The 22,445-nt window shown below is 51.9% G+C and overlaps 4 protein-coding genes across 4 annotated transcripts; all 4 read left to right on the forward strand.

Moving 5' to 3' along the window:
• Positions 1–1,475: 1,475 nt before the first annotated feature.
• On the forward strand, positions 1,476–7,813 carry SAPIO_CDS3253 (uncharacterized protein; the record flags this gene model as incomplete). The annotated part of the gene is made up of 6 exons (XM_016786086.1): positions 1,476–1,779; positions 1,842–1,966; positions 2,042–2,305; positions 2,360–3,585; positions 4,007–4,505; positions 4,583–7,813. 6 exons carry the CDS (start codon positions 1,476–1,478, stop codon positions 7,811–7,813), a joined length of 5,649 nt encoding a protein of 1,882 aa, XP_016644092.1.
• A 4,178-nt stretch (positions 7,814–11,991) lies between these two features.
• On the forward strand, positions 11,992–12,823 carry SAPIO_CDS3254 (uncharacterized protein; the record flags this gene model as incomplete). Its single annotated transcript, XM_016786087.1, has 3 exons — positions 11,992–12,042; positions 12,204–12,223; positions 12,415–12,823. The coding sequence occupies 3 exons, from the start codon at positions 11,992–11,994 to the stop codon at positions 12,821–12,823; spliced, it is 480 nt and encodes a 159-aa protein (XP_016644093.1).
• Positions 12,824–17,244: 4,421 nt separating this feature from the next.
• Positions 17,245–18,602, forward strand: SAPIO_CDS3255 (Low-specificity L-threonine aldolase; the record flags this gene model as incomplete). Its single annotated transcript, XM_016786088.1, has 3 exons — positions 17,245–17,311; positions 17,405–17,663; positions 17,765–18,602. The coding sequence occupies 3 exons, from the start codon at positions 17,245–17,247 to the stop codon at positions 18,600–18,602; spliced, it is 1,164 nt and encodes a 387-aa protein (XP_016644094.1).
• Positions 18,603–20,120: 1,518 nt separating this feature from the next.
• On the forward strand, positions 20,121–22,264 carry SAPIO_CDS3256 (Trehalase; the record flags this gene model as incomplete). Its single annotated transcript, XM_016786089.1, has 3 exons — positions 20,121–20,299; positions 20,411–21,067; positions 21,148–22,264. The coding sequence occupies 3 exons, from the start codon at positions 20,121–20,123 to the stop codon at positions 22,262–22,264; spliced, it is 1,953 nt and encodes a 650-aa protein (XP_016644095.1).
• Between the last annotated feature and the right edge of the window lie 181 nt (positions 22,265–22,445).

Here is a 22,445-nt window from a genome sequence, read left to right on the forward strand (position 1 = left end):
TAAGTCCTCAGATCAACACTACGGGACCAAACGCCGTGTTGCAGAATCCAGCGGCACTTTATATTGAAATAACGCGTTCCTCTACACCGTGAACGAGCTCACTGCCAATCCAGCATGTGTGGCCCTGAATAAGCTTCCTATTCATAAGCTTATTTGAAGAGATCCCACACCACATGTTGTTGAGGCTCTATTGCTTCTCATCCCGCAAGTGCAACTAGGGATTTTCGTCCCATGCAGGCATCCGCGAGGATGGCATCATTCCCGGCTAACTCGGCTTGCCCAGTGTTCGGGGATAGAGGCAGCTCCCCGACGACACATTATTAGGAGTGTTCGATATTGCCCCATGCCTCCCCATTTTCGTGCCCCTTGGGGGGTTGCATAAGTCAGAGAGAACTATGTAGAAGAATGAGGGAGGCAGTCTTGCTCATCTCCCAAGCTTTCATATGCGTACTGCCTGCCCCATTAGCCGGGGCCCTTGCTGTGTGGAGGCGAGGCACAAGGAAAATGAATGCTAGACTCTATTATATTTACCAATGGGAGCATCTCGACTCATGCACTCATGTATGGAACAGCGCCACGTTGACCCTGTCGTGAAAGCCTATCGAGAGCATATCTGGGGAGAAAACCGATCTTGGCACCTGTTGCATGAGCACCTGGCAAGTAGTTGGCCGAAAATAACACCAGGATCCATGACTTATGGGGTCACTTTGTTTGGTTTGCCTGGCTGTTTGTTTTTGCTAGCGTGGTAAAGGGAGAATCTTGCTCTTTTCTTGGTTTGAGAGTCCCAGTCAATTATACCATGTGCTCAGGACAGTGACAACCTTGTATAAATGACGGCCCCAATAGCTAAAGAATCTTAATATGGTTGGCTTCTTGGAATGGATATCTTCAAATCACCTCGATGGCAGGTGCGCTCAAGTAATCTAGCATCGGGAAGGGACGGCTTGTGAGATGCCTCTTAATTCACGGAGTCTTTTCGCGTTCGTGTCTCTCGTGTGTTGTGTATGTGTGTTGTGTATCTCGTGTTGTGTAAACTCACAGAAGGCATTCTAGCTCCAGCATCCATACATACCAGCTCTCCATCCAAAGATTGTCCAGGCAAGTAGGAGTTTTCATTGATAGCTTCCTCTCTCAAGACATTACCGACATCAGCCACTTCATCAGTTCATACATTATCAATTACCCTTTCTCAGCTGATAATCTCCATTCCACTTCAATTCAGGATCAGGTAAGGTAACCTGCTAGGCCTCTAGATTCTTTACATTGTCTTCTCGATCCCCTCTAACTTACTACTCCCCTACCACATCAGACCAGAACAACTAAGCGCCAAGAGAACCTCAGACAAGACTTCCCATATAAGCTACTGACTGACCTGCAAATCTGCAAATGTAGGTCATGGTTGGTAGATAAGCTGACATCTAAGGCCCTTGCTTTCACAACCGTCCTTGTTTTCCAAATCATTGTGTTGATTCGAAATGATGGCAATCCTACACCAAGCTTTAGCTATAGGCGTCCTGTTATATGCGATGCTGGCGAACGGATATCATGGCCCTTACAACTATGGAGCTACAGCAAGCAATTTACTGTTGAAGAGACAGAATATATCCGAGACGATTGTGATCACCAACCTCACGAGCGAATCCGAAATTGATCCCCCAGCACGGGTGGAGCTTAGAGAATTGAAGAAGGATTCATATAAATGGAATCTATACCTCCTTGCCCTAAGCATGTTCCAATGGACCGAGACTTCGAGACCCGATTCGTGGTATCAGATTGCTGGTAAATATTTCACCTTGAGCTACCGATGACGCGCAGATGTCTAATCACTACCCTCTCTTTAGGGATTCACGGTTACCCCTTTGCTTCTTGGAATGGAGTGGAAGGCATAAATCCCTGGACCGGCTACTGTCCCCATTCGTCCATCTTGTTCCCGACGTGGCATCGCCCGTATATGGCTCTTGTGGAGGTAAGTCTCCCATATTATCGAGATACCTTTTCCGCTGGATCCAAGGTCACGGCTAACTGTATTACGAAAATCAAGCAACAATTATACTATCGCGTTCAATTCATTGCGTCGCTCTTTCAGAACGAGACCGAACGTGCTCTATATCAACGGGCGGCGTCTGTTTGGCGCATGCCATACTGGGATTGGGCGTGGAGACCATTGGATGGTGCTCCCGTATTTATGGAAGAGTTTGGCCTGGAAAACATCAGAATGTATGGCCCTAGCGGATGGCAACTCGTCGCGAATCCGCTGTATAGCTTCCATTTTACCGGAAACAAGACGCTTGATTTCCCCGCCCAGGTATGGACCCTGCCAACGCTTTGGCTCAAAGTTAGGCTCTAATCCCCGGTGCAGCTTCGAGAGTGGAACGAAACCAAACGAGCCCCTTCCGACCAGACGGTTGGCGCGGTATCTCGTAGCGATGAAGTTGCAAACCAGCTTGAGATGAGGCTCGATCAACTTCAACAACGGCTTTTCATGCTCTTTTCGTCATATCATAACTATACGACGTTCAGCAACATTCAGCATCTCCAACAAGAGAATGGGAAGTATGAGTCGATTGAAGCGATCCATAATGCCATTCATTCGTCGGTTGGCCAGGGGGGACATATGGACTACATCATGTACTCCGCCTTCGATCCCATCTTTTTCTTGCACCACGCCAATGTCGACCGACTCGTCGCTATGTGGCAGGCACTCAATCCTTCTTCATGGGTGATGCCTTTGCCGGCATCAGCAGCTACATTCACTACCAATGTGGGGGAGATCCAGGATGCTAATACGGACCTGAAGCCTTTTTATACCAGCGGTGGCCAGTTCTGGAATTCCGAGCTCTCGCAAGATACGCGATCATTTGGTTATGTCTATGACGACACCGTCAATGTTTCCCTTACTAGGCAGTCTGATGCCGAAGCCCTGGAGGAATTGAAAAGAGTGATTAACGAAAAATACGGCCAGTCTAGCCCATCCGCCTCCATAGTTCTCCAGCCGCGCCTGAGAGCTAGAGACCTCACTACCGATACTGAGATGGCCGAAAAGTTTCGGAAGGACGCGGTAGCCAATGACAGGTTTATCCCAAATCTCTCGAGTCACGGATTTTTCTCGAATCCTCCTTTCTCAGCTATTCTGAAAAAAGGGAATCGGTACACTGAGTGGATTGCGAATATTAAAATCCAGAGCAAGGACATCGACCGACCTATGTCGATACTTTTCTTCATCGGGGACGTTCCTGATGATCACAAGAGCTGGAAAGATTCTCCGAATGTGGCAGGGTCCTTTGGAGTATTCTCTATGGCGGCTGCCTCAAATCCAACAGCTCATATTACTGGGACCCTACCCCTAACATCGGCGCTAACGAAGATGGTAGCCGCTGGGTTTGTTCACAGTATGGACCCAGAAGACATGAGTCTCTACCTCGAACACAACCTCAAGTTTCGAGTTTTGGATGCCAACCACGAGATAGTCGACCTTGGCCGAACAGGAGGCTTGAGTATCACAATAGCTAGTGCATCTGTGAAAGCACCTTCGAAGAATACTGGGTTGCCGGAATGGGACAACCTGGTGGAAAGGTTTACATTGATGTAAGAGGGAGTCTGCAATCACACCTAGAGTAAGATTGTGCATCACGGGATTCAGCTGCGAGGGGAATATCATGTTTGACCCGATATCCCAGAACGAGATAGTATGTTGAGTACGAAGTACAAAGGTAGATAAACAGGAAATCACTCTTGAAGCAACCAACAGAGTAGAGAATCACGTGCCATACAGCGGTGTCCTTCGTACTTTGTAAATTGCTTTGGATGCCCCTCTAAAATTTCTTATCGATAACCATATCGATAACGAATTCCAGATACAGATTTTTTTTTTCTGGCTTTCCTCTCCAGCCGATTTTTTTTCCACTAGCCCACGGAGGTTTGGCTGATAATCCCCCAATCGTGGCGGACTCGATCCTTCGAACGACTTGCGCGAGGACACCTTTTCACACAATATACTCCGGGGTAGCCTAACTATGAGCCAATCTGCCCAAAAAGGGCGCAAGACCGCTGCCCGAAAGGGCCAGCCCTGGTCGGTAGAATACGACACCCTCCGGCGCCAACATCTTTTCCAGAACCCACCGAAGGATCAATCCGTACATCCTCTACTTAGAGACGCGGTACAATTCCATAATGAATCGTTTAATGCGCTATTTGGAGAGCAGGGTCTGATGCGACACGCTATTGCGGACATTGGGACGAAGTGGTTTCGAGATGGAGAACTGGCCCAGACTGGGGAGTCGACGAATGACCTGAGGATACGGATTAAGGACGTCGCTCTGCAATACCCAGAAATTATTCCCCACCGACTTTCTACAGAAGAGCGCAAGCCATTGTACCCATGGGAGTGCAGGGAGAGGCACATTTCGTACCGAGGAAAGCTATTGGCAACTCTAGAGTATACGATCAACGACGGCGACCCTGTTGAATTCGACGTGGACCTTGGAAAGCTGCCTGTAATGGTCAAGGTTGGTCTCTCATATATCTTTCTATATTCGCAGGCAGTTCATGTGCTGTTTGAATGCAAACGCTTACAGTGTACTAGTCAAACAGGTGTCATCTTGAAAAGCTTGCACCGGCTCAACTTGTCCAAAAGAGAGAAGATTCCGAAGAGCTCGGAGGATATTTTATTGTCAACGGTATCGAAAGGATTATTCGACTTCTTCAAGTGAACAAGCGAAACTTCCCCATTGCCATCGACCGTAAGAGTTTCGCCAACCGAGGCCCCGAGTACACAACCAAGGGTGTCGTCATGCGCTGTTCGAGGCCTGATGAAACTTCCTTGACAAATACGCTGCACCTTCTTAAGGACGGAAATATTATCATGCGCTTTGCATGGAGGAAGCGCGAATACCTAGTTCCGGTCATGATGATCCTCAAGGCCCTTGTCGATACGAATGATCGGGAGATCTTTGAGGCCATCGTCGGTCCTGCCGAGTCGCCAGCTGCGAAGGACGCGCGGCTAGTCAATCAGCTCGAAGTGCTGCTTCGAACATTCAAACACTACGGTCTCTATTCAAAGACGCAAGCCCGCGCGTTCCTCGGAAGCAAATTTAGGAGCGTCATGGGAGTCCCGAATGCCATGTCCGATATCGAAGTCGGCGACGAATTCCTTCGAAAGATTGTCCTGGTCCATCTTGGAAACGTTAATGTGACCCACGAACAAGATTACGACAAGTTCTCGACCCTGGCGTTCATGTGCCGCAAACTTTATGCCTTCGGATCGGATGAATGCGCGGCAGAGAACGTCGATGTTGTAGCAAACCAGGATGTTCTGCTTGGTGGCTTTTTTTTCGGAATGATTATCAAGGAACGCCTGGAAGAAATGATCAGCACATCACTTCGAGCCTGTCTTATCCAATATTTCCGTACTTATCCCAAGGATACTTTCACCTCCTCAAGGTTTGAGCAAGAGTTCCCAAAGCGTATCTTCACCAAGGTCGACTACAAGATTGGTCAAGCGATGGAATACTTCCTATCAACGGGTAATCTATCCAGTGTCTCAGGACTTGACCAGCAGCAGGCCTCCGGTTTTACTATCGTCGCTGAAAAGCTCAACTATCTCCGATACATTAGCCATTTCCGCTCTATTCACAGAGGTGCCTTCTTCACCGAGCTGCGTACGACAACGGTACGGAAACTGACGCCCGAGGCGTGGGGCTTCCTCTGCCCCGTTCACACTCCTGACGGTTCTCCCTGCGGTCTTCTTAACCACCTTGCTCACAAATGCAAGGTGATGACGAAGTCATTGGATGTGTCGGGTATTCCTCAGCTCGTCCAGGAACTAGGCGCCGATGTACGATCGTCGGCGACAACGAAGGAATGCGTTGTCGTCATGCTCGACGGCCGAATTATTGGCTGGTGCACACCTACTACGGCTAAGCGAATCCATGACTGCTTCCGACACTGGAAGGTTGAGGGTTCTCACAATATTCCACTAGAACTGGAAATTGGCTACATTCCGTTGTCGAACCGGGGCACTTACCCTGGTGTGTATATGGCGTCGAAGCCGTCGAGGCTGGTGCGACCAGTCAAATATCTGCCACTGGACAAGGAAGACAGCGTCGGACCCATGGAGCAAATGTGGTTAGGTATCGCCGTAGTACCATGGGAAATCGAATCTGGTTTCCATACTCACATCGAATTCTCCCCGACCCACGTTCTCTCGATTCTTGCCAACATGACGCCCTTTTCGGACCACAACCAATCCCCCAGAAACATGTACCAATGTCAGATGGCCAAACAGACAATGGGTACGCCAACGACCGCTCTCGCACACCGTACCGATAACAAGCTGTACCACATCCAAACAGGCCAGACTCCGATTGTTAGGGCCTCACTTTTCAACGAATACGGCCTTGACAACTGGCCTAATGGTTTCAATGCTGTCATTGCCGTCATTTCCTACACCGGTTACGACATGGACGACGCTATGATCATTAATAAATCGGCTTTTGAACGCGGATTTGGCCATGGTTCCATCTATAAGACGCTGAAAATCACACTGAAGGAGGATGGTCGCGCGGTGTCTGCCCGACGGGTTAAGAAGCTGTTCGGTTTCCCCAAGAGCGCCGAGATTAAGGGTGAATGGCGCAGGACCCTAGACGATGATGGTCTCCCAATGGTTGGGGCCATGGTTAAAGAAGGCGACTACATTGCTGCGTGGCATACCGTGGAGATGGATTTTGCTGATAACTACGTCAATGCGGACGGTGAGACCAGGTTTGAGAGGTACAAGGATTCGGAAGTTGGTTATATCGAGCAGGTACGGCTGATCGGCTCCGAATCCGGATCGGAGCCGCTCCAGACGATTTCCGTTAAAATTCGCATCCCTCGACCGCCACAAGTTGGTGACAAGTTTTCGTCGCGTCACGGACAGAAGGGTGTCCTTTCAAGGCTATGGCCAACTGTTGATATGCCCTTCTCCGAGTCGGGCATCCAGCCTGATGTCATTATCAACCCGCACGCTTTCCCGTCTCGAATGACCATTGGTATGCTTGTTGAGATCATGGCGGGCAAATCTGGCGCTCTTCACGGCCTGGCACAGGATGGAACTCCTTGGACGTTCGACGAGCAATATCCGGCCAAGGACTTCTTCGGAGAGCAGCTCCGGAAGGCGGGTTACAGCTATCACGGCAGCGAACCCATGTACTCAGGCATCACGGGCGAGGAGTTTTCCGCAGATATATTCATGGGTGTCTGTTACTACCAGAGGCTGAGGCACATGGTTAACGACAAGTTCCAAGTGAGAACTACGGGTCCTATCGTCCCGACGACAGGCCAGCCAGTAAAGGGCAGGAAACGCCATGGTGGTATCCGTGTGGGAGAGATGGAGAAGGACGCGCTTCTAGCACACGGCACTGCATTCCTGCTCCAGGATCGGCTCATCAACTGCTCCGACTACACGAAGACATGGATTTGCAAGCCATGCGGATCGTTCTTATCTGTTCAACCGATTGTGTCACCATACATTGGCAAGAGGAAGAAGGACACGGCAGTCCGATGTCGAAAGTGCGCCGTTATAGTTAAGCCCGGCATGGACCTCTCGGGCTTCGACGGCGAAATGTGGGAAGACGGTCAAGGTAACCTCTTCATTGGCGGTGACCAAACGACCGAGATCGCCGTTCCCGGTGCGCTCAAGTACCTCGACGTCGAGCTTGCGGCGATGGGTGTCAAGTTGAGGTACAATGTGGACAGCAGCACAGGAACGCGTAAGGGCCCGGCTCGGCCAGTGAAACTGAGCGAAGTGAGTCTCGGCTCTGAGGACTCCAAGTAAAAGGGGGCATGGCGGCACGGAGAGAGACTCGGCGCGGGATGGAGATGTAAGGATCTGCACGGTCTATTGCGGTCCCGAACTGCATGATATGTGGGTCTTAAGATGATTGTATTTAATATGTCTTTTAGGTGTCGTGAGGGTTAGTGACAAAATACGACTTTTTTCTCGCTCTTCAAATTGGCTTGCCGATCTCTCCTAAGCATTGAAGGTCAAGATCGCAGACGCGATGTCTTAAGTCGGCTCACATCGCGTCTCACAGGTGGTAAGTGTTCGCATCGTTGTGAGACTTGACGCGGGTGGTCGCCGTGTTTGCGACCAGGTCAGACCCGCCCGGAAGCCCGGGTGACGGGTGACGGGCGAGGTCTGGGAGGGGCGACCGATCAGAGGCATTATTCCCTCGAATTGTTAACCCCAAACAATTCGTAAACAAGAGAGGCCCGTTCTTGTGCGTGGCTGGGAGTACTTTGTAGAAGACGACATTAAGTATCCCATCGCTTGCTTGTCGTCACAGTTCCACGGGTCTCCGAAGGATACCGGGAAAAGATGCGTGGACCGAGGTGAGCGGGAACCAATCATCAAGACAAGGGGGATGTCTGCCCCGGCGGCACTGTAGGACACCGAGATGACTGGGGGACCTTTCCTTTTTCTCCCGAGATCTTGTTCTTTTTTTTTTTTTTTTTTTTTTTTTTTTTGTTTTTTTTTGGGCTGGTGTGGCTGCTCCAGGAACCGCCGGCGGAGATCTTGAGGGGTAGACTTGGCCAGACTTGCTTTTGCGGCGGTTCGGTGGGGGAGTGTCGGGTGCGTTCGTCCTCGGACCTGCTACCAAAAGCCTCAGCTCTCAGTTGGTCACATTTAATCCCCGTCCTTAAAGATTGCACCTAAGCACTAAGAGTAGATAGCGCCAGGAGAAGAATCATTTTTCGGTAGAGTCTTGGACTCTCAGGCACTGAACACGGTGTACCTCGGTATTCCACCTTCTGCAATTGTATTATCACGCACTCCTAACCTGTTTGAAGCGGTTTTCATCGCACTTGCCGCCACCACTTCATAGTTTGACACGGCCCCCGCACCGCTTGAAGTAGTGTACTGCACTCCTTCCTCCTTCTCCGCCAGGCCTCCCAAGCTTCCTTCCCTTCTAAAAATGTAATGCTGCTTCAGGAGCTCTCACAGTTGGGTAGCGGTTGATCAATTGATGGAAAGGGCAGCCTCCCGCTCAATCCCTTTTGAGTATCACACTTTGACCCGAATGAGCCTTAGCGTGAAGAACTAGTGCCGCTTCTGCTTGTAATTGCTCTAGCGCCTATTCCTGATTAGTGGGCCAGAGCAGAGCAGGCATTACCCCTTCACCTTCCCGCTATGATTCCTGCAGGTCTTAGCCCTGATGGGCAATATACAGAAGGTGTCGGCTGCTAATTTGGGCGGTGTTAGCGTCATCAACGATCAAATTGATCTGAACATTCCACGAAAGTCCGCCGACCACAGTAGCAGTGCCTCTAATTACCATCCCCACTCATAGGCTCACTCGACGACCTTTATTTCCCTAAAGCTTTCGATCCTCTCCTGGAATGGGCGGTTGGCCACCGGGTGGAAAGACCTGTGGGATCACGGGAATTTCGTGAAAAAAAGGACCTTATCCGCGTGCGACTCTTATAGCCTTGTTCTTCCTGGTTTGTCTGGTTGGCCCGGCCTCGGCAAGGTAAATCGTTCGACCAGGGCCGGCTTCATCTCTTGGCCAATGGATAGGAGCTGCGCCAGCCTCGCGTTAATCCGGACGGATGTCTATCCATCAGTAAGAAGCTGAAGAGGTGTCTTTGGCGCAATCAACAACCTATGACCTCCCCTGTTGTTGTTATTGTTATGGGCACGTCTTAACATACCGTGCCGCCCGGCCCACCCCGTAACCGACGTGGTTTCGACCCGGCGACGCCACTTTCCTATTTGCCCGGCTTGGACATTATAACTTGCCCTTGAACACTAAGCCGTGATTTCTATCGTGGGCGGCTACAGGACTGCTACTAAGTATAGTCAGGCCAGACAGCACCGAGCGTATCGCTTGCTTGGTACAAAGGTAGAGTAAGCCCATCAGAGCAAGACTGTGGGCTTGTGTGTCCTGTGACGTTGATGATCATCCCCCACCAGTCCGCCGAGAATGGACGGGGGGGAAAAAAGAGGAAAAAAGAAAACCGCCAAAAAAGCAAAATGGGACCCTACCAGCCATCAAACAGTTGCAGCATCCTGTTTCTCGGAACTTCTCAAGGGTCCGGGAGATGGCATGCGTAGATTGATTTGGCCCGTCACCCGAGCCCTCCCCCCTCCTTCGCTCCATTAAGATCTGCACCAGAGCTGACCGTCATCACTTTATTGGGATTTGCGACAATGAGAACTACCTCAGTAGAGCTAGGCAGTTTATATCGGAAGTTAAAAAAAAATGAAACGAAAATCTGTTCTAACACATGTTCTAACACATCCCTAACCGCCGTTGAACGACAAGGGAAGTCTTCCCTGTATGGAAAAGCGGGACCATGAAGTGACTTGGGATACTATTGCAGTGTACACCTGACGCCGACACGAGTAGAGCCTTGTCGTCAGTCACATCGGCTCTTTCTGGTACATTGGCCCGGTCTGTCAACCCGAGGCCGCGTCGGCCTCCTTCTAATACACCATAATACAACTTTATGAGGCAGAGACAAGGCACGGAGCAGGTGAAAGAGGTTATTGTACCCGGCCGGACTCGGATAAAAGGAAATGGCGTGGGCAGACAAGCGTCCACACATGGAGAGACTATGGAGAGATTGAGGTACGGCGACGAGGCTTTTCGCAACCTTGAAAATTGGGAGGGTTAACGGACGTCACGGGTTCTTAGAGTAGATTGATTGAGCATCCAAGGAGTACTTTCGTTTGGTAACTCGAACTCTCTCTCTCGCCAGCTCGACTTCCAATTTCTGGGGTTAAAGTACTGTACATCAGTTGAGGTACCCACCAGTTGACGTAGTGTATTCACCAGGAGCGCTAGTGTCTGCACAGTACTGGTAGCTCCTGCCGCCTAGCTCCTCTCGAAGCCCTTTGTACCAGACCAGACCCAGCAGCTGGGCAGGCAGGCCTGGGAGCAGTGGCAGTGACAGCCAGGCCTGGCGACTAACAATAAGCGACGGCGAACGTCACTGGTCACATCCCCCCGGCTCCCCCAAACAGAAACAGCACGAGCAAAAGACACCAGCGGCACATTCGAAAAAGCTGGAGCCTTTTCCTGGAAATCGAAACACCCTCCCCGCGACCTCACCTGCCTTCCCGGCCCCTCGTTAGAACGACCTCATCTCTTGGCTTTCCAGTCCTTATCACACAAAGCCCAAATTTACATCTTTTCTTGCCAGGGTCACCTCGCCAAACCCTACATCTTATTTTTGTTTCGGCCAGGGAAAAGGTCGTACAAGACATTTTATTTTATTTTTGTTTTCCCTCAAAGCTATTATTATCTTCCATCCTTGACTTGTCTCTCTGCTTCCTTGTCCAAGCTGCCGCCTTGCCGGCCAACTTTCCCCCAAATTTAATAACCCCACCCACCGCCACTCCTCTGGACCTTCTGCATCGGTCAAGTCTTCTGCGTCCGCGTCCAGTTCCGTTTTTTCTCTTGCGTCTACGGATTTTACTTCTGTTCTCAGAGCTCTCTTTGGCTTGTTACGATTCAGCAGCCCTTTACGCGACACACACATTCTCTCTTCCCCTCCCTGGCGGGGCCCATCGCTGTCGATTACGTCCCCTTCCTCTCGAACGTCTACCTAGGCAGTTGCTACTACGAAAACGTGCCCGCACTTTGTTCCTCGACCGTCCTCCGACCATCCCTCTCTAGCTACCGCATTGCTATATTCGAGTTCCCCACGCCGCCGGGCTCGCCATCGAAAGTCCTCCCTTCCAACTTCATACTTGGCAGGCAGATATAAATAATGGCGCAACTAGTTCGGAAGGTGTACGATTGGTTGCTGCGGACCTTTTGGTGAGTCAGGTTGTGCTGTGCGTGTGTACGCTCGTGTTGCATGGCACGGTGCTGGACACAGCATGCATTCCACAAGTATCTCAAGCTGCGCTCGTAGGAGCAGGCACGAGAGGTGCTCGGGAGCTTGGCAGCAAGGACTCCCTAGACTGACAGGTTGGTTTGCAGGGCGACGGAAATGGACGTCACCATGGTCGGTCTGCAGAACGCAGGAAAAACCTCACTCCTCAGAGTACTGTCGGTATGTTCGAACCCTTGAGGCAGCTTCGGTTGGGATGGGTACCTTGTTGCGAGTACTAGCTATATTCTTCTTGATCCCGCGGACTCCCGCATTAATCCCCTTTTCGCTTACTGTTTGTCATACTCGTTTGCTAACCAAGGGCTGTTTCGTTTTAAAACCAGGGTGGAGAGTTCACGATCGAGTAAGTGTGCTTCCTCTGTTCTGTACACCGTTGTCGTTCCGACCTCCCCCCCTCTTTCCAAGCACGGCGTTGCTGCCTTTCCCGCGTCCCATTCCTGCCCCCCACTGACCGCCCCGATACCCGCCACTGGACGACTCGCTCGCTCGCTCGCTTCGCTGGTGAGACTTCGGCTAATCAAGATTTCTGTGTAGCTCGATTCCGACGGTTGGGTTCAACATGAAGCGGGTACAACGAGGCCACGTTACACTGAAGTGTTGGGATATCGGAGGCCAGCCCCGCTTTCGAACAATGTGGGAGAGGTACTGTCGCGGCGTCGACGCCATCGTTTTCATCGTGGATATGGCGGACCCAAAGGTTCTCTCGGTCGCACGAGAGGAGCTTCATTCCCTAATGGCCCAACCATCTCTTCGGGGTATCCCGCTTCTCGTCCTGGGTAACAAGTCGGACCTCCCAGACAGGTTAACGGTAGATGAATTGATCGACGAGCTCGCTTTGGCTGAGATCTATCATCGGGAGGTATCCTGCTATGGTATCAGCGCTAAGGAGGAGACGAATCTCGACGCCGTATTGGAGTGGCTCATGAAATGGGCCAACAAATGAAGGGCCATTGAGCCGATAAAACGACGAATGGTCTCTGATGCCTCGTTCAATTTCTGATCCCATCGTGGCAGACTGGGCCATCCGCGCTCCGGGCTGTTGTCCAATTTTGGCCGTAATTTGAAGAGTGGAATGGGATTCGAATCACACTAGCCGTTTGCCAGAGCAAGCCCATCGTGACGGCAGGCGGCGGCCAACGCGTGGGAGCTTCTCCCCTCGCTGCAGGGCCCTTCTCTTTGGTTCCATTGCATGCGTCGGGTTGGTACACACGGCGCTTCTCTCTTTCGTTTTTTCTCCTTTCCTAGGTGGGGCGGGACAGGGAAAAGAAATCGCTTGATCTTCTGGGGCCTCCGACGGTTGAATTATATATATATTTCCTTCTCTCACGAGCACATGGCTGGGCGGTTGGAGTCATTGGCTACGCCACTCATGACATCCGCACTTGAGGGGTTTCCTTTCCACTTGGCAACGAGGGGACTGGGGATTTCATTATTTTCTTGAGTATATCCGGGGCGAGGAGGGAACAAATGACGGATCTCTGCGGGCATATCAACCAACAACTTGTCGACTTGGCCTTGTGTGTGGGTGGAAGTCTGTTGTCCTTCAAACTGCGCCATTCATGAGTGGAACGAAAGCATGCGTTGGGATTTTGGCGCTCGCGTTTTCCTGGTTCATTTTATTTTCCAGTTAATGTCAACGTACCGTGGTCATCGTTTTCTCATATCCTTCTTTGTCCATCGATTTCCCCGAACCGATGTTTCTTATATCTGTTCTTTGTTGCTTTCTTTTGGTTTCTCCTGGAAGATCCTAGTTGGAAGCTTGCTCCATGATCTAACATGGTAAGGCATCGTGGTTCAAGCGTGCGAGTTGTGCTGGGTAGTCCAAGGGTGATGTTGAACCCTATGAATGAACGAATAACGAATTGATACAGCCGGTGTTCAATTTGTATTGACATGTATTTGACGGCGCTTGCTCGGGTCAGAATAGCGGCGAAAGGACAGTAACTGTAGACAGGAGTGTGGCACTTGCGACACTTCGCGACACTTTGCGACACTCGTTGACACCGGCGCAACTAGCCATAATCAGGAGATATCCGAGGAACACCACAGGCTAAACGGTTCAAACGCGGCAGGAAATCAGCATGGGAGTAGAAGGACTTTCTTCCGAATCCTGGGACAGTGTAGCGGTGGAGTAGTCTCGTTCTTGTAGTTTCCAGGCAAGGCGAGGATGCCATCTGGTGTTGGTGTGGTGTTGGACGTTGGACTTAGACCGGCCAAAGTAGGATGTGAAGAAGAGAACTCCAAAACACGGAAAAGTGGTGACCGGGATCGCGCGATGTGAGGACTAAAGAGGAATAGGAGAGGGAGAGGAGAGAACGGAGGGGAAACAGGGAGAGAGTAGGCACAGGGGAGGATCCGACATTTCTATTTATCGCTCCCTCGATTGTCAACGTGGTTTATGAGCTGGCAGGGCTACGAAAAGGTCTTACTTGTTTGCATATGGAGCACTAGGAAGGAAATACTAATAATGGATTGGAACGGAGCGGATTGAATGGGGACTTGACGTGTCTGCGGTATGCGCGCGCACTTGTATGGGTATGAAGCGAAGGGGGAAATTTCCAGGGCTGCACACAGACCACTTGATGCTTTGACAACTCATCAGTGCAGGAACATGGAGGAGAGAAAGTTGGCGGGTGTGTGTGTATGTATCAACGATGTGTGTGTGTCGTCTCGTTGTCCCCATTTTCCTGCCTCGTCCCTCTCTATCTCCCCTGTACATGCCATGCCATGCCGGGGACGAGGATGGAAGACGGGGGGAGAGGGGCTGACCATGAGTGAGTCTTGTCTGCCAGCACATACGATGTAGGATGGAGAGAGTACTCATACTACATCACAGGCGCTGGATGACGACCAGCGCGACTGGCGTCGCACACGTAGCACGTCTATTCCTATTTCGGGGGTGGGTATTCCATTCTCGTATAGTGCGGATCCCTCCTCTTGAAGAATTCCCACAGATTCTGATTATTTTCTTGTTTGTTTGCTTTTTTCATTTATTTTATATAGGCAAGGTATAGCTGGTGTGCGAATCTTCCAAATGCGGATCAGAATTTATGGCAGAACCAGATCCAGAGATGGAGTTTGTGGTGTGTGTGCGTGGTTGGCCAATATCGGACAGGACACTGGTTGGAGTCGACCAAGATTCGATCTTGGTCTTGTATACACACGTAGGTTGTAGCTGGCGATTTCTCTCTCTCTTTTTCTGATCAGGTGCATTCGTAGTCTTGAGTATTGTCGCTTCTCCTCTAGATCGATGCTTGTTTCTCCGTTGCTTCCCCCCGGCTTGTGTAGTTATCTTGTCTAGAAGTCAGAAAATGTCCTCGAAAAAAACGCTTGATAGGCAGAAGTGCAGTTTCTTTCCATGCCAACTTTCAAGGCGTAACCGAAATACACTTTTTTTTTTTTTTTTTTTTTTTTTTTTTTTTTGGATATCGAAGGGAGAATACGAAGTACTAGAAACGCGGATGGGGAAGACGGGGGCGTCTATGCGTGCGGCATGCGGTATGCGCTGGCAGAGGAGCCCACCGTGACAAGGTGTCTCAAATTGGATTGGGGGCCTCATTTCGAGGCACAGCATTCCGGGCGGTTAACGAGATTTCTGGCTTTGGGGGGACAGCGATCTTGGCGGGGAGCGAATGGGACGATGGATGCGTTGAACTACGAAGTAGAGATTGGCTACTTATTCGGTTCGAGGGCTGCCCATCTGTGTGCGAAGGTGCGTGGGCCGCTAGGCGATGATGGTCCTTGAAGCTGAATCGCTGGCCGTTCAAAGGACAGATTTACAGCAAATTCACGGAATATTCAGAGAGATCTGTCTCGTCTGGTTTCAACGAAGATGCATCGATCGTGATCGATGGTAATGCAGAAGAGTCAAATCCCTAATAATTACCGATATCATCTGGGCGAGTCGCCGGCCGGAACGGGTCGTTACATCAAATCTACTCTAAGTTGCTGCGCTGGCATCGTTTGAGTGGAAGAGCGAGCCGGCCGGAGACAGACCCGCAAGGCATGACTAGATACAATTGTATAGGTGTATTTTGGAGGGCAGGCATCCTTCGGTCTTTGGGTTCGGCCTTTGGGTCACCTCTTCGAGGTTATTGCAGGAGAATGAAGGGTGAAGGGTGAAGATGCGACAGTGGCGGCTTTGCTATTCTTGGGCCTCTTCATGCCTCTTCTTTTCATTTATATCATTATTTATCTCATTGTTTTTCTCGTCAGCTGGCCCGTCGGATGGCTCCAGGTGCTACGCGCCTTCCTCGGCGAGGGCAGGCTCAGTGAGAGAGTGGGTTGAGAGCTGGCATGTGATGTTGAACCTGGACAGCCAGGCTGGAAGGCGTGTGCTAACATTGAAGCGTTGAAGTCATTTGATGGTGGTGGTATACGGAGGAGGAAGTAGATCAAGACTCATTTCCCTGTTTCCCTGTCATGAATCCCATAAATTCAGTCCAGCGAAAAATATCCAAGAACGGTGATTATTTCCGAATACAATTCAGTCGAGGTCAAGCGTTGAAGAATCTGTTGATTGATCATGATGCTCTCCCGGCATCAACCCAAGGTTTTCAGTAGACCGCCAGAGCTGTGCGGCTGGTATCGGTTGGTTGAGCGAGCGCCTGGCTGGCTATATCCGTTGAAGGCTGGCGCTGGGCGGGCCAACCCCGCCCTAAATGACCCCTACCATTGCCTACATAGCTGTACCCCGCCAAACTAAACCAACACTCCACACAGGACCGGAAAGGCACACACACACCAAACCCCTCCAGTTCAACGGCTATCGCGGAGATCATTGAGCCATTATTGGCTGGGTGAGGAGCAGTAGGCAAACCTCGGGTCTAGAGTTCTAGAGTCAATTGAACACACGAAACACTAGACACGATCTGAAGTTCTCAATCCCCTCCATCCACGAGGAATTGAAGTTGAAGTTACCCAGGCAGTTGCGGTTCAAATTGCTTGGGTGGGTAAAGTCAACCAAGTTCTTCCCAGACTGGTTCAATGCTGTCATCGACGCCCTAATCGGCTTAGATCTCTGCCATTGAGATCCAATTGGGGTTGACTCGTCGGGCTGCTAATGGTTGGAAAAGCCTGTGTGGCTAGCTACTACCTTCCCGCAGTGTGTATTGCCATTTGATCATTCCCCTCATCTAGACAGCTATGGGTCTCTCGCCGAAGTCGTCGCGATCGCTTGTTTCCGCTGGGCGGGGGTACGGCGGCACCGTTGGCTGGAACCAGTCGTTGACCAGGACCATTCATCTTGATGCCTCCATAAGAGTCCGTTCACCTGCACGATCAAGTCTACCCCCTTGTCGGAAATCACACTACAGAGGTTATTACAAACGTTTCCTATCAACCACTCATGCCCGAAGCGTGAACATGACCGGTGGCGCATCCCATAATGGGTGGATCGGCCACAAGGGCCCCGGAGGATTTGATCTACGGAGTGAGTGATCGAGCTCCGAGGGTTTAAGTCTTAACTCTACTCGACCTAGCTCACTATGGCTTCAGTGCTAACTTTGACCTCTCCCTACTCAAGCGGATGTGGCGACGACCCCAACGCCATCGATGCTGGCTGCCATCCAGTCGTGCACTCTCCTTGATGATGTCTTTCAAGAGGGTCAGAATACAAATGATCTCGAGTCACATCTGGCAGAACTAACAGGCAAGGAGGCCAGCCTTTTCGTCCTATCTGGGACGATGGGCAACCAACTTGGGCTGAGATCTCTGCTCACGCAACCTCCCCACGGAGTTCTGTGCGACAAGCGCTCCCACATTATGAATTATGAAGCAGGAGGGTGAGTGAATAGCCCTTCGCCAATCTCTCCGGACGCCGTTGCAAACCGGGAAGCTTTCGCTGCATCATGCTTATTATCTCTGCTCTGGGTGCTACTTACAGTGTCGCTACACTTACCGGCGCCCTTGTGACGCCCGTCCTTCCCGAGAACGGAATCTACCTTACGCTTGAAGACGTCCAAAAGAACGTCGTGCTCACCGACGACGTTCACGACTGCCCGACTCGGGTCATTTCCCTGGAGAATACGCTCAATGGGATGATTACACCGCTCTCCGAGGTCAAGCGCATCTCGGAATTTGCCCGGAAGCACGGCATCCTGATGCACTGCGACGGCGCGCGCCTCTGGGAGGCCGTTACGGCCGGTGCGGGGTCCCTACCGGAGTTCTGTTCTCAGTTCGATACGGTGAGTTTGTGCTTCTCCAAGGGACTAGGCGCGCCTGTTGGAAGCATTCTAGTCGGCCCGGCGGACGTCATCAAGAGGGCGCGATGGGTGAGGAAGTCGATTGGTGGCGGCCTTCGCCAGGGCGCTGTGGTTACTGCGGCTGCGAGGGTAGCCGTGGACGAGACGTTCGGAAAGGGCCCTAACGGAGAGGGTGGTCTTTTGAGGCTGTCGCACGAGACGACGAGGAAAGTGGAGAAGCTATGGACTGAGTTGGGAGGGAAGCTCGTGCATCCCGTGCACACGAACATGTGCTGGCTGGATCTCAATGCCGCCGGCTGCTCGGACGAGAAGTTTGAGGAGCTCGGCAAGCAGGAAGGATTGCGCTTGATGGGGAACCGGCTGGTAATAAGCTACCAGGTCGCTATGAACGAGCAGGAAATACTGCCGCGACTGGAGCGAGTGTTTAAGGCTGCTCTGGCGGACGTTCAAGGCGCCACCGCCAGGCCGGAAGGGCATGCCAGCCAAGAGAAGACTTCCATGTATCGTCGGTCGAATTGAAGCTAGCTCACAGAAAGAATATCGCCAGTGGTGGCCGGCTCTTCCGCGGAGCTTCCACGAGGGAACTTTTGCTCTTGTCAAAATTCCACGCCTTTTGACATGCGTTTGTGAAGCAATTGGACCGAGATGCGGAGACACCGACAGGCTTGTATGGAACCCGTGATGAGGCTCTTCGGATAGAACTCTGGAAACCGGCATCCCACTATTACCATAGTTTTTCGGCAATTAATATGAGTGGCCTATATTCCTCTCCTTCGTGCGGGGGTTTCCGTTCTTACCAGGAATAAGAATTTTACCATGAAAGCCCGAACGATGCAGGCCTTGCAGTCGTCCTTGGTTCAACTTGGAAGGTAGCAGCGGCCCAAGCCTTTTCAAATCCACTATGGGAAACACGAAGGATTGATGGCAAGAACAAGGCCGAGGTGCACTCGGTCAGCACCGAGACGTGGTGCGGTTAAAGCAACCGCTAAATCTCTCCGGCGTTCGGCCGTTCTCTCCCCCATTGGTGATTGCTAGGCTCTAAGAGAGAAAACGCCGATGGTATGCCCGGGTTTGGTGGGGAAGGACATGGATAGCTGGGCAAGACTAGAAATTAAGCTTACATCTCTCTTTGTTGGTGAACCGATTTATCTTTTCCTCGCGCCATCCCAGCTTTCTAGAATTTCGTCCTTCTCTTCAGGGTTAGCGTTCTCATCGAGATCATGGAAAGAAATCTCAAGTTGGGCGTATGTTCGGGCCTTTCTCCACAACCTGGGGTTTGGCTTCTCTCTGCCTGGCGACGTCAGAGGCGCTGGCAATTAGGCCGACTGAATGCTGTGTCCGCAAGTATGGGTATGGGGGAGAGCGGGCACCCCGCGCAGTGGACGACGAATCTTGGAGGTCTGAACCCCTGGAAGCCCCGAGAGACGACCGAAGGAATGCGGGGAGGGCAGAGCCAGGTGGATCCCCATTTGGAAGGCGGTGGAAAAGAAAGAACGTTTGAAGCTTCAACGCCAACTTCCCTGCAGTCAAGTCATCGGCACCTTGCTTCTCTTGCCTGCCCGACTGAGTGGGAAGACGTCTGTGGGGACCCCAACCAAGCTTCAATTGTTGATCCCCACCTCGTGGCGAAAAGTCTGGTGCGGAAAGTGATCTGCAGCTTGCGGCCGGATGGGGCGCAGTGGTGTGTTGCCTTGATCGACTGGATGGGAATCATTACGTCGGCTTTTTTACAGTTCCCTGCAGAGCTGACAGGGACGATATTGGGGCGAACATGGGTAGCTCGACTTGCAGCTCGGATATGGGTAATAAGAGAGGTCTTATTTCTTAAGGCGGAATTGTAGCCGAGTCCGATTATGATGTCGGGAAGTGAAGCTATCTATATTATATCCCTTGCATCCCCCTTCCCATCACCAACTCTGGGATAGATCTGCCCAGCCCATTGGCTAATTGGACCCTTTGTAGCAAGAGGAGTTTGCTTGCTTGAAACGGGCAATTGAAGCCTTACACGACGTCCGAGCTTCAGCTTCCCGCACCGCAATGGCGTCAACAATCAACCGCCTGGCGGCGCTGCTTGCTGCCGTTCCTATTACACAGGCGCTCTATACCGACGGAAACATCGTCGTGCCTTGCGACTCACCCATATATTGCCATGGCGATCTCCTGAGAGAAGTGGAGCTTGCTCGGCCATTTTCCGACTCCAAGACCTTTGTCGACATGTAAGTAGATAGATGATATATAATTCAAACACCCCCCAAGCAACAGGCTTGCAGTTTAGCCTCCGACGCATGCATCAGCACATAGCAATTTCACTTACACCAACCCACCAGGCCCGGCAAGAAGCCCCTTGACGAAATCCTTGCAGCTTTCGAGAAGCTCGAGAAGCCTCTCAAGAATGACACCGTCCTCCAAGACTTCCTGTCCGAGTACTTCGCAGAGCCTGGCGGCGAGCTCGTCCACGTCCCGCCAGAAGAGCTCTCGACCGACCCAGCGTTCCTCGACGAGGTTAACGATACAGTCATTCGCGAGTTTGTCTCCAAGGTCATCGACATCTGGCCCGATCTAACTCGGTCCTATGTTGGCTCGGGGGAATGCTCGGACTGCCCCGACAGCTTCCTGCCGGTGAACCGCACCTTTGTCGTCGCGGGAGGTCGCTTCCGAGAGCCCTATTACTGGGACTCGTACTGGATCGTCGAGGGCCTGCTGCGCACCGGCGGCGACTTCGTCGACATCTCGAAGAACATTATCGAGAACTTTTTGGACTTTGTCAACGATTATGGTTTCGTACCGAACGGTGCGAGGAAGTATTATCTGAATAGGTCGCAGCCGCCATTGCTTTCGCAGATGGTCAAGGCCTATGTCCATTCCACAAACGACACGAGTATTTTGGATAGGGCCGTCCCTCTGCTTATCAAGGAACATGAGTTCTTCATAAATAACCGATCAGTCACGGTGACCGTTGGAAACAAGAGCTACACGCTAAACCAGTACGTCCGTCCCCATGCTCAATGCCAAGAAGACATTTCCTTCTCGGCCGCAAACCAACTCACACTTTTTTTCCATCTAGATACAACGTTGATAACAACCAGCCCCGACCCGAGTCTTTCCGCGAAGACTACATCACCGCCAACAACGCATCCTACTACGCCAAGTCCGGCATCATCTACCCCGAAGTCGAGAAGCTCACCGACGAGCAAAAAGCCCTCGTTTACAAGAACCTCGCCACCGGCGCCGAAAGCGGCTGGGACTACTCGAGCCGCTGGATCTCCCGCCCGCGCGACGCCGCCGACGACGTCTACTTTCCCCTGCGCTACCTGAACATTGTCGGCACCGTCCCCGTAGACCTCAACTCCATCCTCTATGGTAATGAGATTGCCATCGCGGAGCTCCTCGAAGCAACCGGCGATGAGGAATTGGCCAGGAAATGGCGCTCCAAGGCCGAGGATCGCAGCGCGGCCATGTACGCCACCATGTGGAACGAGACGCTAAACAGCTACTTCGACTTCAACCTCACCTCCAACGCGCAGAACATCTACGTCCCCGCCGACGACGACACCGCCGACTTCGAGAGATTCACGGCCCCCGAGGACGACCTGCAGGTCTCCTTCTCCGCGGCGCAGTTCTACCCGTTCTGGACGGGCGCCGCGCCGTCCCACCTCAAGGATAACCCTCTAGCCGTAAAACTCGCCTACGACCGCGTGGCCAGGTACCTTGACCTTCGCGCCGGCGGCATTCCCGCCACCAACTTCCGCACGGGCGAGCAGTGGGACCAGCCGAACGTGTGGCCCCCGCTCATTCACATCCTCATCTCCGGCCTCCTAAACACCCCGCCCACCTTTACGGACAAGGACCCGTCCTACCGCGCCACGCAGGACTTGGCCCTCTCCATCGCCCAACGATACCTCGACTCCACCTTCTGCACATGGTACGCCACGGGCGGGTCGACTTCCGAGACCCCGCAGCTGCCCGGCCTGACGGACGAGGATAAGGGCGTCATGTTTGAAAAGTACTCCGATGCGGCGATCAACCGCGTAGGGGGCGGTGGCGAGTACGAGGTCGTCGAGGGCTTTGGCTGGACGAACGGCGTGCTGATCTGGATTGTGGATACGTTTAAGAATGACTTGAGGAGGCCGGACTGTGGCGAAATCGAGGCTGCGAATGTTCATCCTGGGCGAAAGTTATGACGTTCGTTGGACGCGGAAGCAGGGGAGACGGAAATGGAAAAAGAACACCGGATGATTGCGATTCCGAGGTCTAAGGGTGAAAGAAACGCTGAGGTGGAAGAGGGATCCGAGAGTAAGAGGGAATGGTGGTGGGAGAAAAGAGAGTTGTGAGATATATATATCCTTATGTTGAGACTGAAAT

The sequence above is a fragment of the Scedosporium apiospermum genome, assembly GCF_000732125.1.
Source record: "Scedosporium apiospermum strain IHEM 14462 chromosome Unknown SEQ_SAPIO_0088, whole genome shotgun sequence".
Lineage (NCBI taxonomy): Eukaryota > Fungi > Ascomycota > Sordariomycetes > Microascales > Microascaceae > Scedosporium > Scedosporium apiospermum.